Consider the following 19,818-nt stretch of genomic DNA (forward strand, 5'->3'; position numbering starts at 1 on the left):
AACCCCCTTACCCATGATGAATTCTGTAAAGACAGAGCAAAATCTATGTACAGAAATTGCATTAATAATTTTAAGTAAAAAATTCCAGGCATTTTACTTGTAGTTGTTTTACAGACTTCTAATTTCATGGGTGACCAAATCAGTTTAACTTGGATACTAATCTGTGTTAAACCAGTATTTGCATCAATCAGCCCAGCATGATGATGACTTACAGAATTTGTGAAGATTTTGTCTTTGCTATTGTAATCTAGTCCATTTTGACATCAGAAACATTGATAACTTCGGATGTTATTTCATAAGAGCTCATTTCTTCAGTCAAATGAAGCTGTATTCTATTAAACAAAGTACCTTTTAAACAATGTTCAGCTTCCAAAGGAAAGATGATCCAAAGTTTATTTTACTGTTTTAAAGATTGTGCTATACTAGGCATTTTTAAATCATACAGTGCTCTTTATAATGAGGCTGTAACTTCTCCAAAAGCAATTTTTCAGAAATCTCATTGACTGATTCTGTGATCCCACCTCACTGTTTTGAAAGGGAGATTTACTAACCAAAGTTTAAATCTAAGCAGATATGAGCATGAAATCATCTCAGCTGGCAACTAAGAGCATCTTCCAGTTCTCATCAGAAGTTAAATCACCACTCTGGAAACTCACATACAGGTCTTTGCTCACACAATTTTTGGAAAATTATGTTTGTACATAGCTTCAGTCTTGACAATGAAGCACTCTATCACACTATTTTACCTGAATTCTAATGGTACTGATTAAAGTTTTCTCCAAGCTTTACTGATGCATATCCTTCTCTGCTTTACTGCAAAAACATCTTCAAGAACACCATTTTAGTACTGGGGACAGCAAGTCACAAGTAAGCTACATGAAAATATACTGTACTTTCTACCATTAATTTTTGTCCACATTAATTCATGAGCAAAACAAACAGTAAACATTACAGCAAAGGGGACATTCAGGCCCAGATTTAAAAAAAAAAAAAAAAACAGATGCCTGACTAGATTCTGAATTTAGGCACTTCAAGATTGCTGACAAAGTACACAAAAATAAGTGAAAGTGATGAGCATTTCAGCAAACTTCGTAAGTGCATTTCAGTATTTATTTAGATGTTTTAAGCTCTCGCACTAGATTTTACAAGCTGGTGAACACTGGCAAAAGTATTTCTCCCACAGAACTATAACCACACATTCCCAAGACAGTATAAATATATGGTTGAACTAACATTAATACACATCACCATTTTATCAATTACATAATAAAACAAATTATCAAGTATCCAAATATTAAGTTACGCAGCTTGAAAGGCATACAAAATATTACAGAGGTCTGCCCAAGTCATAGCAGAAACTCAAGGAGGAAAAACGAAAAGAAAAGAAAAAGATCACACTTTCAACAAAGCAATAGTTGGTAAACAACTCTCAATAGGTACAGTAAAAGAAAACTACAAGATTTTTCAGAAATTTTCTGATTAAGAATTTTTAGCTACAATAACAAAGCATTTCTACGTTTTAAAAAAATATTTACTAAAGTAAAGGGCATATTCTATACTTCCTGCACAAGACAAAGGCAACATTTTACTAGAAATATTAAATAGCCCCTCCCAACCTTTTCAGGCCCTCTGTTAAGTTGCACATGAAGTGCCAACATTAATTTTACTGTAAGGCTTTTTGTCTGGAGACATTAAAGACTTGTGTGCTTCTGTACAATTTAAAAGATCTTCTACATGAATAACCGGAATAATGACTTGTAATATGGAGAGGTTCAAGTAACAGAAAAGTACAGATGCAGGGGTAAAAAGTTGCTGTAATTCATAGTATTAAAAAGACAAGACTGTGCAAATCCTGATAATTCTAGTGCGATTGTGGGAGACAAAACATACAGTGAGCAGGCAAGACTACTTTAGAGGCCATATTCTTCAATATTGAAATGACTGTAGAAAAAAAGATAGTAAGGTCCAGATAAGCTGGTAGTTCTCACATCATCAGAACTATGCTCATTTTAAGGAAAAACATGTAGCTGATATGCTGGGTATTTTGGCACCTAATCTCTCTACAGATTGATTTATTTTAGTACCCCAATTTTTAGTAGTTAAAACTAGGTCAGTAAGACTCAATGGCATGATTAAAGGATATTTGATCTGATAATTAATGAACAAGGAGACAGCTCAGAAAGAGGGTACAGCAAAAACATTTACTGGGTCTCCAAATAGACAGATATTTATCTAAACATAGAAGTTGCATTTCTACTAAGCCTTTAGCCTAATAAATACTCCTAAGGAAGCTTCCTTTACTACTAAAAAATACCAGACTGATGTCTTTGGCATGCAGTCTGCTTAATTCTAGTTTCCATCCTTTATTCCCAAAGAAGTACTATAGGCTGTTGAGCTTTACTGAATACAACAATTATTTCGGTGACCATTGGAGTCTTTAAAGCGCAGACGCATCTTGGGGCGGTATTTCTCCAAGTACAGAAGTTGCTTGCTGTTGAAAGCTCCACGCCGCTTCCTTGATGGAAAAAAAACAGATTTGAAACAGAACATTAATCTACTGTCCAGTGAAATAATACCAACCAGAGAAAAATATTTTTAGGTCACTTTAAAAAGCCACCTTCAAGTCAAGGCTGTAACCAGAGCAGGGATAATTGGAAGTTAAGTGCCAGGAAAGAGGGTGGTAGCTTCCTTTCACAAATACCTCACTGGACCACATGCACAAAGGAGTACATAGCATTTCAGACAGTGTTCTAGCCTATGATAAGCAAAACCCAGAGACTTTACATTAAGCTCTTTAGAAGAAACTTCAAAAGGAAGCTATAGAGCAGATACAAGATGGTCTTCTTGAGAGCTGAAGTTATTAATTCTCTTAAAATAATTATGAAGAATGTGACAATAGTAAAAACTACATAAGCATTTAAAGTCCCCATAATAAGATGCTGAATAGAAATTAAGTTTTCTTTGTTTTCTCAAACCGTATGTATGTGAAAAAAGGTACATGTTGGCTGATTGTTTGGAGTATGTACCCGGCTTTCTACTCTTCATTTCATATGCAACCCGTACAAGCTGAATTTAATTCTTCAAGGGCCTGGCAATTATTCAAGAAGTATTTTGTTATTGTTTATAATGGATGTAGCTTCTTTTAGATATAGCCGAAACATGAGAAATTAAAACATTAAGAATAGAACTGTTCTCATCCAGCTTACATACATTGATTAAAACAATCCCAGGAAATATTTGCCTTCAGTAGACCACCAGAAAAGACAAAGGTACTCTTCCCTTTATATGTAAAATAAATAAAGAGTACTATGCAAATCTAATGGAAATTTGGGGCAGGGAGGCGGGGAGGAGGTTGTTAACAGTTGTTCAGGTTTTTCTAAAACCTTCTCAAGTACCCAATTCACAGGTCCAAGTCTACAACACTGACTGTATGCAGTACAATTTCAGATGTACTAACTAAATACCTTACCAAACAAAAAAGGCATCAAAGACAAGAATAATATTCAGAATTTCCTTCAGTGCCCAAGGATGTATTCACGTACTGAATCTTGGGAACAGCTATATGTTAGTGTTACACTTACTGTCTTATGAACTGCACTGCATCTTCGTACTTCATTCCACATTCTATCAGTGCAAGAGCAACTAAGACTGGAGCTCTGGTTCAATTAAAAAAAAAATAGTTTAGCTTTTGTCAAAAGCATATTCAGAAAAACAACTTACTTTGTTTTTTGTATATATGATGTTTCTTCACTAGGAAAGCAGAAAAGGCAGAAGGCATTTCTACATTTACTGAAACATAATATCACCTGGTTTTGAGTTAGCCATTCTCATTAAACAGGGGTTTAAATTAACTCTGGTCAACCTTAGCTTTGTTTATCTGACTTTAGGTACGAGAGAGGACAACAAAACTAAAATGCAAGTAATCTTTAACCATTTGCTTCACATCAATTGATTCTGAAGAAGAGTTGCACATGGGTTTTTATTCTCCAAAATGAATCATCATTAAAAGCAGTCAGGATGCCAAAGCAGAAATCAGAAGAGGGGTTGAGTTCAGTAAGAACTGACAAATCCTAGAACTAGCGTCACAGGTTTTGGGAACAGATGTAAACCACAGGCTGCTGCACTCCCCTGAGGATTTTCTTGTTTGCCATGGTGTTCTTCTGTTCTTCCTCTGACAGAATCAATTTTCAGTTACAAAAGCTTGACTTAAATCAGACTCAAATATATTAGCAATTTATGACTCTAAAAAAAAAAAACCCAACAAAACAAAAAACACAAAACCAATAAAACCCCACAAGACAAAATCTCATGCCACATACTAGTGATAGACTTGTGCATATAATAGTAACTTTAAGTGGTTTCATTATGTTCAGGGATTTAAAAGAAAACTTACATGATAGAAAGCTAGGACTGACTTTCCAACTAACTGTCCCATTTTGAGAAAAACCAACTGGTATCATTCTAAGCAGCAGAAGAGGACTTGTTTTGGTAACATTCATCACTACAGTGAACTTTGTTACGTATGAAACCATAATGCAGTGGATAAGCCAGGCTTATGGACCACAAGACCAGAAACCTCCATTTTATATTGGATAAGCTGAAATCCATGGGTAGAATACAGCAACGCCTTTTTGAACAGATTTAGTTCCCAGGTAGTTTAGAACAGCAGAAAAAACATTATTATCTTGCAATTTTTGGAACTCTATTCAAGAAAGTGGCAGCAGACAGAAGGAACAGGACTAAGAGGAGAATATCTAGCATTAGCCCTAAAAATTTTCATGTCACTAAGAAATGAGACAAACAGTTTTGGGACTTTGGAAAACATTTTTCATCCCCCAGGTAGGTAGTGGATGAAAGCTGGTCGTGACGTGCCAAAACCACCGGCTTGTTTGAGGTTAATGATTACAATGCCCTTGGTTCAAGGAGACTGGCAATACTGCTGAAATAGAGATGGAGAGAAAGCAAGCAAGTCACAAAAACCCAAATCCATTAGGGAAAAACAGACAGAATATCTAAACGGGCACTCATTGATATACTCAGTACAAGAATATATGCGTTAACTTAATTCTGTAGACTTTGTGAGAGCTGCAATCAAAGCATCATCTCTTGAGCTAAAGATCTTTAATAAACACATACAACAGTTTCCTGCCATCTTAACTACTTTTAAGTGTGAAGTCATTCCAAAACTGGATACATGACTATTTTACATTTGTCTCAAATAAACTTTTGCACTAGATCTTAACAAGTCTGACCAGTGATTAATGTTCAACAAATCTTTGAAACTTCACCCACCTTCCAAGACCAGCAACACAGTGTACAGCAATACAACAACCAGGTTCTTCACGAAATTTAACTTTAAGGAGGTTTAGCCAATCATCAACAATCTGGTTGGATGGTGGAGCACCGTCATCAAAGGGCCAGTCCTAAAACACAAAATGACAAACACATAAAGACAGAATTATTGTAAGCTGTATGCGTAGGCAAAAAAAGCAGAGACATAATGGACAAAGAACTGACAGCTGAGAAAACCCCTCAAACCTACAATTTTCTAGTAGTCTAACTATAGCAATATTACAAATACATTCCTCTCTATCAATTTTCATTGATCACATGATTTATCTGAAAACTGAACTTTTTTTCCTGACAAGTAAAGGTATCTCCACATGTTTCCTCCACCAGTTGCTGGAATACACTCATAAAGTTAATAGGAGGTGTCAAAAATCTTGATTTTGGGGAAGAGTGACAAGGGGTATGTGTTGGTTTTGAACTCTGCATCTAAACTACTTACCAAGACCTGAATGCCTTCTTTTTCCACCGGAGCAGTGTCATAAGTAGCTTCACACACTCTTACCACTGTGGTAACACCGTATTTCTTAAGTTCCTATGGAGTGGAAAAAAAAATGCTGTAAGACTAAACTAGCTTCATTTACCATTTAATTTTCTTGACAAACTAACTTAGTAACTCATTCCAAACTTTCCAGTAGCAAAATCATTCAAATGCTTGCCATCCTGCAAAGGCACAGAAAATTGAAATGACTAAAAACTTGTGTGCTAACACCAGACATTTTAGGTTTCTCTGAAAATATTGCCTTATGTGTAGACTAAGTTTTATTATGTTGGATCAAGCTTTTTGCTTTTAAAATCAGATCTTGATAAATATTGATTAATCAAGTAGTCAATCTCCAAAAGATCATTCATTTTAGAGAAACAAGAAGCTTCCTGATTTGCAAAGTTACATATTTCACTAGCAGCATTCTGAGCAAAGTTCACATCTTCCCCATCTCTGTCTCTGCTTAAACCAACAGGTTTGTTAGACCACTTACTCTTTAAGAGTTACAAGCACAGAATAAATTATTCCAGTTCCTGAGTTGTCATGACAAAATTTAGTTTCACATTTTGCTATTAACCTCCATTAAAGCAATCCCTCTTCATTCTCCCTGCAACAAATATCATTCACACTGCAATCATCATAGTAATAGCCTAGCATACCTGATCTACTTGTGAGAGTATAAAGGCAAGCAAATGTTCTCTCACCCTGTTTTCTGTGAATAATCCAGCACCAAATGCAGAACTGAGCTGTAGTACACCTAAAATCTTGCTAAGGAGGGACTTAGCAAATGTCGACCTTCCCACAAAGCAGTTCGGCAAGGAACTTAATTAGCATACACACACACTTTATACAATCATGCACTTTATAGTTCCAACATGCTAAACACATGGTTTAGATGATAAATTCAGTACTAGAAATATATGCCAAGCCACTGGCTTTAATCAGTAGCATGGACCAAAACACTTAAAGTAGCTTCAGCAGCTCTGGGTGCAGAGCAAGCCTACCGCCACAAATTTCACCCAAGTAGATGCTATGACACAAGAGGATCCTCTTAAGCTACACTAAAACCAGGATCTGCTAATAGCGAAAGAAGCTAGGAAGTGAAAGCATATTGCAATCCTGTTACTAGTTACTAAGGTTCTGACCCACAATATGTATCACTATGCAGGAAGGGCAATGAAATGTTAACACCACTTCAGCCCAATCCGAATGTGAGCTCCTACCACTAAGAGATGTTTGTATTGTTCTACACATAACTCCACTAGACAATTCCTGTTTTCAGACCTAAACAATGTACTTAATGTACCATCCACTAGACAGTATAATTATTACTTCCCTCTCAGAATTATATTTGTGATGGCCAAAGTATATGTGATTTGCTTGCAGATTTGCAGATATCTGCAGATTTGTCTGCTGATCTTCAAAGCACAGTACCAGTATTTGAAAAGAAAAATCAATATACAGTTTCAGTACCTCCTCATATGGCTTTTTTACAGCAGTTACCAGCTTGTAAAGGAAATTATAAATATAGCATGCTGTTCAGGGATTAAAAAAAATACATCAGTAAGAATTCTGTATTGGCCTTACCTCTATAAATTTGTTTAAGGTTGCATTGGTTGGATTATGTGTGATCAGGAATCTCATGTTCTTGTAGGTGATTTCCACAGGAGCTGGGCGGTTCATTCGGGCCATACTGATTTAGTTAAACATGCAACAAGATTATGAAAGGATTAAAAAAAAATCTAATACAGAAGTGATGTAGAGAAACGGAAGTCTACTTCACTATACTCCACGTGAAATTCTCAGTGCTTGGAAGTATGAAGTTGGGAGCAATGGGAAATGAAATGAACCTCTTAACAAGAAGCAGCAATTCTTCAATCCAGTAATACTGAGGCAAAAGAAAGGCAGTGCACTGAGGTTTACCCCATCCAGGTCTGAATTCCGTTGTTAAATGCTCTGCCAATTTCAATTCAACACTTCTTATCCTGGTCAACCACTCTTAGGGGGGCTTCTTGGTGGAGTAGTAATGGATTTCTACAGTTCACTTGTCTGCATAGAGGTCGTGCTGTGCCTGGCAGTAGTCTCCACTGCCCTTCAGAAACTCCATAAATGTGTGACCAAGAACACCACAGAACTGCTGTAAAGAGAGGGAGGGAAAAGCATCATGAGTACAGGTGAAACAAGATTATAAAACACTAAGCTTTATAAAATGAAAAAATAAAACCACAGCAACTAAGAAGTTTAACAGTTTATTTTTTATTCCAAGAATTAAGTTTGTGTAAGAATCCTGTTACCTTTCTTAGCATGGATTACTAAAAAATAAACATATTTATTTCTTACAAAGTTTTCATGTAGGGCTTTTGCAACACCAAATAATCCTGTAATGTATTAAAATACTAATTTCAGATGTTCTAAACACAGCAACAAATTTTATGAAGCCCAGTATTTATAAAAAGAATAGCTCTTCCAGGATACCCATACAACTGCCTTCTCCATTTTGAATTCAGAGACATCACAACAGCTATTAAAGTTACAGGGGAAAAAAAAGTATAAATCCACCTGACTCAAATAGGAGGCCTTGAAAGCAAATGCAATCTTTGTGGCTAATAATACAATGTAAGTTTTTGAAGCACACAGATTTCTAACTAAGGAACATTTCACACACTAAAGGCTGAAGGCCAATGGCAACAAACAAAAACAAACATCACAAAGAAACACACAATTAAAACCCAACCTGCTAACAAACATGAGAATGAAGTTAACAGAAAGAAACTAAGATGACAATTGCTGACACTCAGAGATACTACCATCACCTGGAAGTGATGTAGACTAGGATTAAGCCTGCCAACTACTTCAGTATTTACCTTTAACAACTTGAGAGAAAGCAAGAACTCGAAATATAATAGGCATGGAAAAGGAGTAAGAAGGATCCTCTTAAGTTAAAGGTCAACAGAACAGCAGGAACTAAAAGAATTCAGACACGAAAGAACTCCAAGAATCATCATCTGCCTCACCAGCCATGCCCTAGCAAGGTGGCAGATGTGCATTTAAAAGCCTCCTAGGACCAGATGTAGGGAACAGCTAAAATAGCAACTGAAAAAAAGAACTGAAGGTAACTTATTTAAAGTCACTTTCAATTAGTTTAGGGAGCAGAACAGCAAAAAGGGACAGGACAGCTTTAAGCAGATAGAGCTGCACAAGGTCTTGTGCTGCTTTTTGCACTGTACTGGCATATTTCAAGTGGATCTCTTCTTAAGACTGTTAAAAAGAATCACACAGACCCTTGCCCTGTTAAAGGATGAGGGAGTGAAGGCTGTCAGAAACAAAAATGCATGCAAGTGAGCATGAGGACATAGAATAGAGTCATTAGGGTGAAAATCCTTCAACCATTTTTGGCAAAATGGAAATTTTGGGGCAAAAAGAACATTTAACATGTCGCATCCCAGGGCATGTGTGAAGAAAGAAGTAATCAGGTTTCATCCAGTCTTCTAGGCAGGCTGCCCTTGGTCTGCAACTAGGAGTACTCAAGATACCAGACAAATCAGTAAACATGGAAAAGGGCAAGCAGCAAACAATTATTTAAGTAAAAAAATCCTTCTTTTTAATGCAGATTGCTAAGGACATTTTAGAGTGCACAGTTCAAATCTTATACAAAGCAGAAGCAAGCAGATTATGCAATGTTACATTTGACTTCCATGTGTTATTAACCCTTACAAAGGAATTCATTTTGTTAATTACTGACTTAACAGTCAGTATTGGACACATCAGAACCCTACTAATTCACACATCTAAGGACCTAACCAAGCATGTACTTAAGCCTCTCTGTTTGCCTTGGCAACTACTGCCGCCACACTACAGAGGACCAAAGCTCACATTTTCCTTTGATGTGAATGCCATCACTTCTCACCAATACCAGCAGAAAAGTTTCACAGGCAGACCAACTCCTTTAGGCAGCAACACACTGTACTATCCCAAGACAGCTTTGCCAACCGAGTTTCATTCTTTCTGGGAGTCAAATAAAAATTAAAGAGTAGTACATAGGCATGCTGTTTCTGTTGTGCAGTTAAGTCAGAGTTCAAGGCTTCACACCCACCTTCAGCAAAAAGACCTGGAAGATGAGAAATCAGCTACAAAAATAGTGTTGCAGTAATTATGACCTTAGGCTTTGAGGGAACTCAAATGATGTCATGAGCTTTCAAAAAGCCAGGAAATACAGCTTTAAAATTACTATGTTATCTCATAGAGGTTTGGTAGGTAAGCTATCAAAACAGTCAAGAGACAGTGCATGAAAGCAAAAAGTTGCGTAACTGAAATTCAAAGACATAGTGTTGAAGGCAGAAGGCTCTTTAACAGAGTAACACCAATTCATCATTTGTACCATGAAGTTGGGTATCCCAGCATGTTCTTTTCAAATTGTGTATACATTTTCCTTGAGGAAATTTAATACTGAAGGAATTTGGAAAAAGTGGCAGTTTCCATCCCAACAGAAAACCCAACATTTAGACTGTTAGAGCCACCAAAATAAACCTGGAAAACGAAACTAGCGCTAATATGCCAGGACCACCTATTGAGAGAAGGTAACCTGTCTATTATAGCTGTATTATGATTGTATGATCTACTACAATTCAAGCTAGGAGAAGTTAAAGAATAGCCTGTTCAAGCAGGAGGAAGGCATCTCGAAAATGAAGGCTTTAATTCATGCCCTTCTCTGGGACAGAAAGCTAAAGTGCCTGGCATCACTGACAAGCAGATTCACATGTCAGTTTATCTGGGGTTTGAAACAGTCATTCATGTCTGACAAAAATGGTTTATGAAAGTAATCTATTAGTTCATTATTGATATGGGGAAAGTAGAGAGGTGCAAGGTTATCCCAGGCTGTTGACAGTCTGGTTCACAATTCGGTAACATCTTGAAAAGCATGCACACAAAAGGACTTGTAAACACAAGTTATATGACACTACCTTCACAAGATGTGCAAGATGGTTCATGGTGGCTCAATCCACCTGCTCATAGACTGAAAACATTTATGCCCAGAGCCAACTATGTGGCCTTACATTCTCTTAAGTCAAGAGCTGACACGCACTCACCTACTGAAACCACAGGACTAAAACTAGAAAACGAAAATAAATTAAGTTTCACGACAATTTGAGAACACCTGCAAGGAAGCTCATTGTTCCAACTTACTACCCAACAAAAAGATACTGAACGACAAATACCTCCAACTTCCTCAAGGCCTCAGTAGCAACTGCCAAAGCAAACAGGGAAAAGTTGGAGGGTAAGAGGTACTAATTGCAAAGCCATTATGCAAGGTAGAAGCACACCTTCAAAAGTTATTCTTGACAAGATGCACCTTCTATCTACTGGGCACATAAATGCCTGTCCTTATGATATCCAGGGTCCATTTTACACCACAGAAAGCGACACATTGCCTATGAAAATACCATAATATCTCACCAATGGGAAGGTAGAATCCAAAGGTTTATGATAAATTTGTTGTGACATGCTCTATGCCGGAAGGATATTCTTGTGGTTCAAGTATGCAGTGAAGGGAGAAGAAAAAATCATCTCAAAACTTCCTGTATAACAAGTCAATGCAACTTTTAGAGATGATGAAACCAAGGCCATGTGATTTGGTTCAAAGTTCTACTGCTTGGACCACAAAAACAACATGCAAAGAAGCCTTAACAGATATGGGAGAAAGTTAGGCATCACAGAAACCAATCCATCCCCTGGTCTAGCACTTCCTTCTGAGTTTCTAAAAGCAAGGAATCTTCAAATGACTTCACACTATCATTTCAATAGCCAACTACATAAATGCTGCCATTCTACTAAAAAACTATTCCACATTATGTTTTAACCAATAACATGAGAAATGTAGCAGACACAGCAATAAATGTCTGCATGTGTTTAACTAAGTTTAATGAAGTCATGAATGCCTAACAAAAAGTTGCAACTGAGAAGAAAGCAGCAAGGACTTCCACATAACACAAATATTTATTGCATTGATCCAATAGAGTGAGTTTTAATTTTTTGAAGAAGGTGACAATCTGTTGTGTACAGTTCAGTAATACCCTTATCTGGGTCTTCTGGTTAATGTTTAAAACAAGTGATTGCTTACAGTCAGCCTACACGCAGGGACAGATCCGGCATTCTTATGTGGCGTGTATTTTGCCAGAACATGAAAGTTTCAACTGACAGAAGTCATTAGATAAGGCTAATTTCTATTTATTTACTGTTTGTTTAACTGACACATTTAGTTTCAGTAAGACAATAATATCCTGTTTCCTTGGCTCTTGTTATATCTGTCATGCATTTTTATTTCTCTTTCTCATATTTCCTCTCGGGGCTGTGCAATTTCTGTATTACCCCTTCTGCATTTTTTCCCCTGAAACAACTCTGTTCGTGTAAGACAATTTCGAACACCTTTACTGTTCCATCATTGGAATAATACTGGCTGACATTTAGGCGCAATCTTCAGGTTTCTTGAACTAGCAGTTTTATGAGCTTACAAAGAGACAGGATTCATACTTCTGAGTCACTGCTTTCGAAAGACTCAGCAGATACAGGTAGACATATTGGAAAGTTATCTCCAGCAGAAAAAAGAAACACCAGATTACAGGACCTTCATGCCACCAAAGCTGTACAATTGTCAGCTCATAATACTTGCAATGTGCATAGCTGGCTACCGGTGAGCAAATAGTCCTTCTTCTATTGTGTCGACGATTTGATTTCACTAATTGTCTTTCTTGCTTCCCTGCTTTTGGAGGGCACGCTACCACCAGCAAACCGTGAATTGTTTGATTTTCTTCTGCTTAAATACACACTGTGCTCTGCAGTCACAGGTACTACACAGCACAGGTACAGAGATTACTAAGTGAGTTTAAAAAGGAAAACAAACCAAATAGCGGCGAGCAAAACCTTCCAAAGCTGATCCACCTCCAGAAAGAAATGCCATCCTTGAAAAGACAGATGGCAAGGTCTTGAAAGCAGTTTCGGTCAAAATTAAGGTACTTGACTGCATTCGTGAGCTTTTGAGGCTTCAGGCAGATTGTTACAGAAACATCCACTTCAACATGTACTTAAAGATTCGTCTGCAGACTTTTCCTGCCGAACAAGGCCGGCTGCACACCCGAATTCGGGCATACCCCACCTCTACTGCATAGAGCTCATTTTGGAAAGGACTCACGTCCTCACTCACAGCCGGCACGGACTCCTCGCCCGAGTACACGGCGGGGACAAAGCAGCCGCCCGGCCGCCTTCGCCCCGGCCGCAGCCGCGCACGTGGGGCCGCGGCGGGGGGTGAGCGCCGGCCAAACCTGGCAACCTGCCGGCCAGCCAGCCGGCCACGGACAAGCCCCGGCTTGCCCGGGCAGCCTCGGGCTACGGGGTGCCGGGCTCCCGGCCCGTCTGTCCCGATCTCTCCCCGGCGCGAAGACACTGTCCCGGCCGTGACAGCGCCCCGCGGGCCAGGCCAGGCCGTCGCCCCGACTGCGGCGGTCACGGGTTCGCATCACGCCTCGATCAGGCTCCCGACGCGGAGCCATCTTGTCCCCCGGAGCCGCCGCCCGTCTCGGCTTCCCCCCGGCAGGGGGCTCCCGGCACGGCCCAGGGCGCGGAGCCGCGGCGGCGCTGCCCTTCCCGGCGGGCGGCCCGGCCTGGCCCGGGGGACTCCGCCGCACAGAGCCCGGCGGGGAGAAGGCCGGGCCGGCGGGCGGGGCAAGCGGCAGCCGAGGACACAAAGCGGCTTTGTGTCCGGTCCGTGCCGCCCAGGAGCCGCGGAGAGGTCGCCACCTCCTTTCTCGGTGGAGGAGAGAAGAGGGGCGCCAGCAGGCGGGGGCAGGAGAGGGGCGCCGGCGGGGAGGGAGGCCGAGCCGTGCCGCAGCCGGGCGGACTCGGCTCCCCGGCGGCCCGCCCGACAGGAGCCGCAGCCCGGCGCTTCGAAAAGCCGCCCGCAGCCGGCGCGGCCCGGGCGACAGAACAAAGAGACAACATGGAGGAGATGGGGGAGAGGGGGAGGAGAGGCACGGTAGCCGGGAGGCCAGCGGGACGAGGAGGCCAGGGCGGGGGGCGCGGGCGGGCGGCACTCACAGGAATATGGTTACTCATTGAAGACTGTAGCCTGATCATACAGCCGGGGTGCGGGCGCCACCGCCGGGGGCAGGAGGAGCAGAACCAGGAGGAGGAAGAGGAGGAGGCGCTGGAGGCCGCGGAGCTGCCGGCGGGGGTTCGGCGGCGGCGGCGGCGCGGGGAAGGACCATACAGCGGCTGCGGCGGGCGGGCGGCTCTGCGGGCGGCGCCGGGCGGACGCGGCTGCACCAGGAGCGACACTCGGCGCCGCCTCCCGCACGAGCGCCCCGGGCCCCACCCCTCGCGCGCGTCACTGACGAGCGGCGCAGCCACCCAATCAACGGCGCCATCGGCGCGTCTGGGGCGGGCGCGAGGCCGCGGGGGGCGGGGCGCAGGCGGGGCGGGCGGGCGCGAGAGGCGGAGGCGGCCGGCGGGAACCGGTTCGTGAATGGGGCCGGCGCGGGGAGCGCCCCTCGGGGCCGCGCCGGGACAGCGCCCCGCCCGCTCGCGCCGGTGCTGGCGGCTTCGTCGGGAAGCGCCTGGCGTGAGCCCCGGCTCCCCCGGGACGGAGCGTTCCAGACTCTTCCCTGCGCCGCCGGTGCGGGGCGGCCGGCTGGCGCTCCGCAGCCCAGTGCCCACCGTGGCGGGGCGAGGCGGGGGAGCCGCTCTCGCGCGGGTCGTAGGACGCGGGGTGGCGCAGCGGCGGCCCCGCGTGGGTTTAATCCGTCGGCCCCTTCGCCCGCCGGCTGCTAAACCGCTCTGGCGAGTTTAATGCCGACAGGAAGCTCTGCCCTCAGATTACCCTGTGTCTTTTAAGTCGAGATGCAAACACTGATTGTGGTGTTGCAAATGGGACCTCAGCCCAGTAGGCCAGAAGCGCTGTGAGAAACAGGGCTCGCCCAGCCTCGTGCTCCCTCTCGCTCCTGGGAAAGCGCCTCCCCGGGCACAGGGGTTCCCCAAGGGCAGGCTTGAGGAGGCGCAGCCGGCGCTGGGAAGCGCGGATGGTGTCGCTGGGACAGCGGCAGGGCCGGTGCTCCCTGCCTGGACACCGCATGGGAAACACCTCCATGTGGGTCGCTGCCAGCCTCGTGAAATACCAGCCTATTTTTAGCTCGAGATCGTCTGAAACTGTTCCAGCTGTATTTAACTAGTTAAGTCTTCCTTTTGCACGATGTTTTATTGCTACTATACAGATTCCAAGAGCTTGCAGAAGTCGGTTTTGATATAAACAATTACCAGCCCCAGTCTGAGTCTCCTCAAGTTAGTATTGCCCTATACAAAGACATGTCTGGTTTGTGATTTTGCTGAAATGTCCTGGTTTTTTTAGAACCTGCATAAACTATGGTTTGTCCAGAGATTTTCAATGTATCTGACACGTGAGAGATGTGCTATTCAGAACATGTCTCTAGTATCTGTCTCTCCACCTGGCTTCAGGAGGCCATAAACTAATTTCTGACCAGGAGCCATGTCTCTGCTAGGATAATGTACTTAGCTCCTCTGGGCTATAAATAGATCTGGATTGTATTTATTTACATTGTGGTATGTACTTACTGACTTAGAGCACGTGTCTGGTGAACTCGCAGCTGTTGCACTTCTCCATATAAAACTTCTTGAAAGCGTGCTCAGAATGCTACAAAATGAGATGATCCGAAGGTTAATGGCTGCTTGGAATATTGTTTACTTTTGGTGGTTGCAATAATAGAAGGTTTTGGGAATAAAGAAATAAAGTGAACTAACTTCTATCATCAGTAAAGTTTGAGGAATTTGCTCTGAATCACAGGGTTCTGTGATTAAACAGCTCTTTACCTGCTTTAATCCATACTGTTTGGTTTTTGTATTTAAGGCTTTTTGTTCCAACAATGCAAGGTTTTGTTTACTGCTTCATTGCACAATAAACTGCTCAGGATTTTAAAATCAAATTACTTTCTGCTGCAACATCCTTTAAGTGCTCTAGCAATGTAAACTAGCAGTGCTCTAGCAGTGTAAACTTAAGTTTACACTGAAAATAAGTCTGGTAGTTTCTCTGAAATTATATACCCAAAGAAGGAAGTATTTAGCTCTGAAAACTTCTCATCTAAAAGGATTTTTTTTTCTTTTTGAGTAAAGAATGTCTCGATCATTTTAACAATATAATAATAATTTTTATTAGCTTGACCCTATCTGGTCCCCCTAGTTGTGATTAATTATGTCATACTAGTTGTCATTTACTTATTTTATGATCTGAGATGGCAAGAGATACTTGGAGACTACCATCATCTCCTATTTCATATAATACAGGGCAGAGTCAGAGGTATGTGTAGAGGAGAGAGAAAGTGGATAGCTACAAGGTGCCAGTTAGTGAAATGATGAAACAAAGTGGGTTGAGGAAACGGAAAGAGGTGAGACTCCTAAGAAACTTAAAATATAAGAATGAAATACATGCTTGAAAGGAGAAATCTGTGGGGTATAATCAGAAGAGACTGATACCAGCAGTACAAAAAGAAAAGATGTGATCATCACCATCTTGTGGTATTAGGAGGATTAATATAACTTCTATAAGAGGCTATAATAGGAAAAAGCTTGACTACATTTTTGAAGCGGGAATGAAAAACAGAATGTGGGTGTGGACTGAATGTCCTTACCTAGTTGACTATCCTCAAAAATTTTTGAATGTTTTGATAGGCAGTTGAGCAGTAAAACAGTCAATTTAAAGAACACCAAGATTTCAGAAATCCAAATGGTGAGTTATACCTTATGACTGCTTTCTTTTCTCCTGAACTGTGAAAATAAATAGTGAAAAAAAATCCATATTCACACTCTTTATGTAAAAGCGTAAACATTTTATATGCCTTGCTAGCCATTTTTGTAAAGAAGGGGAATCTTAATATAATTGTGGAAAAGTTTTTTACTTTTGGTCATCTTTGTCAACCCTTCTGTATTTATAAAAGTTCCATTATAATATTTTTTAGTCAGAGGGATCAGAACAGGAAGTAGTTTTCAACATGCAGTCACACCCAGACCATGCATTGCTTTGAAGTGGTTTTAATTTATTGCTACTATATATGTTCTTTTTTTGGGAGTGTTACTTATATGGAATTCATGAAAGTTACAGTCTAAAATATTATTGTTATGTTTTAAATACGTATCTTTATGTACCAGCTTATATAAATATTACTCAGACTAAATAAAAGTACTGGTTATTAATATCCTTGTCTTTTGCAGACACTTAACTTCTTTAGTCCTCCTAAAAATCAGTCAGTTGTTCCTAATGTTTGTCTGGGTCTTCTGTAACATGACATTAGGGCAAAAACCCACAAACAGTTGTATACTGGAAAGAAATGTAAGAATCTGAATTTGTTCATTTGGAGGTAGTTTCATTATGTGTATATTGACTAATCATATTTTAAATTTTGGTGGAATTGGGGATTTTATATAGGTCTTGATGTCGTGTCTGTTACTGGTCTATATGTATAGAATTAATGTATACACTGGCGGTTCTACTGGTTACATCTTTGATCTGCTGATATTTGCTGTAGCCTTTTGTGTAGAGGTTTCCAAAGGCTGTGCTAATGCCTGTGTCATGCCAACGTGTAAAAACGCTAGGTAAGTTGACTATCACTGGGTTAGACTGTCATCTAATAGAAAACTCATACATGACTAAGCAGATTAGAACAAAAAATAATTAAAGGACAAGAACGTAATTAATGCAAATCAATGTAGTTCTAGGGAAAACAGCTATTACCAAGAAAGCAGACTTAATGCTTTGATAAGATTACAAGATTGGCATAAAAGTAACTGCATAGTTGTAACACTAAATGTTCATGTTTTCAAACAGTTTTATCAAGGGAGTGTAATCAAAGATCAGTCTAAAAAGTGTGACTGATGCAAAGACTGATGAACAGCAAGTTGCAACAATGCCAGCATAGTTCTTCAGAGTAATCTAGACTGTTTACTAACTTGTATTCACTAAAAAAAGTGTTTTAGTACTGACACTTGCAAAGTCATTCACATAGAACAAGGAATACAAGCAAGATTTATAAGTTTTCAAGAATATTTTTGTTATTCTTAAAGGAGTATAGGGATTATAATGGACAAGTCAATATGAACTCCCAGGGCAGTGCTTTGGTTACAGTAAAAATGATCATTTTGTGATCCTTAGATATCTAGTGTGAATTTGTGAGGAGTAGAGGGATTTACTTTGGTTTTTTTTTAATAACAGCAATACTAATCAATTACCTGTGCCAGTCTGTTGATCACAGACCTTACCTGATTTTCTGATATATGTAAACCCCCAACCAATTCATCTAGAGCTTGTGTGTGGCCTTTTTCATGTGCCCTGTTAGCTATACTCCTTTGTTTATACTTACTGCTCCACCTCTTAGCCCTTTTTTGCCTCCCTCTTGAGGTTAGGTTCAGTGCCATGGGGTCTCTCGGATTTTGTGATCTGGTGAGCAGGCTAATGGAGTGGAAAGGACTGCAGGGCAGTGTCAATTTGTGTTTGAGAGTGGTAGGTCCACAGCTGTGTCATAGAAGAGAGAGTGATATATTTTTGAGAATGCAAACGTGCAGAAAATGTTCAAACACTGGAAACAGTGAGACATATAAAGGACTCCTGTTTAATTCAAGAAGTAGATGCAGTGAAATCTCACAAGGAGAAAATATAGACCTCTAAACGTTTCTTATTTTGAAGAGTAAGGGAGATTGGTTTATAAATGTATGAGAAATTCACTTGATCTGAAGTTGATGAAGATACAAGTTACTGGCTTCAGTGCAGGAATTACTGGGTGAATGAAATTTCGTATACTGGGATGTACAGGAGATCATAAACTGTAAAATACAGATTTTTACATCTTGAAGTGCAAATTTAGTAGAAAAGAAGACTTTTAATTAAAAATGCTTTACTTCAGGTTTTTTAGTTCAAACTCTTTATGGTATTTATATCTTAATGGAGCTTTAGAATTTATCCTATGTGTCAACTGGAAATTCTGCTTTTAATATTTCTAAAGTTCAATAGTGTTAATAATTTAACTGAGTGCTTCTTTTTCTTTTTTCCACTGATTATAATTTTGTTGTGTGTATGAAATACCAAGTCTCTTGCTTGTTGTCAGTTCTTACTAGGTTAGCTTCATTTCTGCAGCTTGGTCTCATTTATTCTCCCCTCTAGCATGTTTTCCTCTTTGTTTTTTGATGGATATCTTCAGTCAAAATCTTTCTTCAAGCTTCTTTTTTTTCTTGGGTTCTTAAAAAAGTCTCATGATTGTTAAACTTGAGGTAATTTTTCTCCTACATCCCAAGTTTCAGTCAATAGCACGGTCAGGACACGGTTCTATTCCCACAGCCTGGGCTCGCATGGTGAGAGCACACATGGAACCCTCTACTGCTGGCAAATAGCACCTAAGGAATACTGTTCTGCTGAGATTGATGGGACAGACCTGTGCTAGAGGGGAACCTTTCTGCTATGGAAATTTCTGTGCTGATGTGCTAGAAGAGGGCTACAGGATTTTTACTGTAGGAAATCTGTTTGTGATGCTCTAGCACACTATCAGAATTGAAAGACTTTGCAGTGGATTTTTCCTATTTGTTCAGCATCCTTGGCCATGCATGTTTATAAAAAAAAATTTCTGAATTCATTATAAGGAATTAACGCAGATCTTTTCATCATTCATGCAAATGAGCACTTCATATACAAGGTGTGGTATGCTAAAGGTTTCTGGTATAGTGTCATGATCTTCGGCTAGTTTATGTCTATATGCTTTTGCGATAATGACCATTATTTTCCATTTTCAGCTCCAAAACTGGTTTCTGCATTTTGAAGAGAAGGCCATTTTAGTTTCTTTCTGGAATCCTTATTATATGCATTGGCCCTGGACTGGTCAGAGGGATTAGAACAGTACTACTGAGACTTCACAAATGCAACCAATGTGAAATCCTTTTTCAGTTGT

General features: G+C 40.6%; 1 protein-coding gene across 2 annotated transcripts; it reads right to left on the reverse strand.

The window, feature by feature from the left end:
* Positions 1 to 1,092: 1,092 nt before the first annotated feature.
* Positions 1,093 to 14,198, reverse strand: PTP4A1 (protein tyrosine phosphatase 4A1). Of its 2 annotated transcripts, none has more exons than XM_033055143.2 (6): positions 13,919 to 14,198; positions 7,418 to 7,967; positions 5,789 to 5,881; positions 5,293 to 5,423; positions 3,582 to 3,656; positions 1,093 to 2,515 (listed from the first exon to the last, which is right to left on the reverse strand). In XM_033055143.2, the coding sequence occupies exons 2-6, from the start codon at positions 7,520 to 7,522 to the stop codon at positions 2,398 to 2,400; spliced, it is 522 nt and encodes a 173-aa protein (XP_032911034.1). In that variant the 5' UTR covers positions 7,523 to 7,967; positions 13,919 to 14,198; the 3' UTR covers positions 1,093 to 2,397. The 2 variants fall into 2 exon arrangements, with proteins under 2 accessions (XP_032911034.1, XP_032911035.1); XM_033055144.2 differs by having other exon boundaries at positions 7,418 to 7,964; positions 13,919 to 14,125.
* Between the last annotated feature and the right edge of the window lie 5,620 nt (positions 14,199 to 19,818).

Source organism: Catharus ustulatus, chromosome 3, assembly GCF_009819885.2.
Source record: "Catharus ustulatus isolate bCatUst1 chromosome 3, bCatUst1.pri.v2, whole genome shotgun sequence".
NCBI classification, from domain to species: domain Eukaryota; kingdom Metazoa; phylum Chordata; class Aves; order Passeriformes; family Turdidae; genus Catharus; species Catharus ustulatus.

Coding starts and splice junctions, on each gene's coding strand:
- PTP4A1 (XM_033055143.2), bottom strand. CDS start 7,522: ATGGCCCGAATGAACCGCCCAGCTCCTGTGGAAATCACCTACAAGAAC. Junction 5,882..7,417: donor CCTTAAACAAATTTATAGAG/GTAAGGCCAATA, acceptor TCCACTCCATAG/GAACTTAAGAAATACGGTGT. Junction 5,424..5,788: donor AAGAAGGCATTCAGGTCTTG/GTAAGTAGTTTA, acceptor TTTGTGTTTTAG/GACTGGCCCTTTGATGACGG.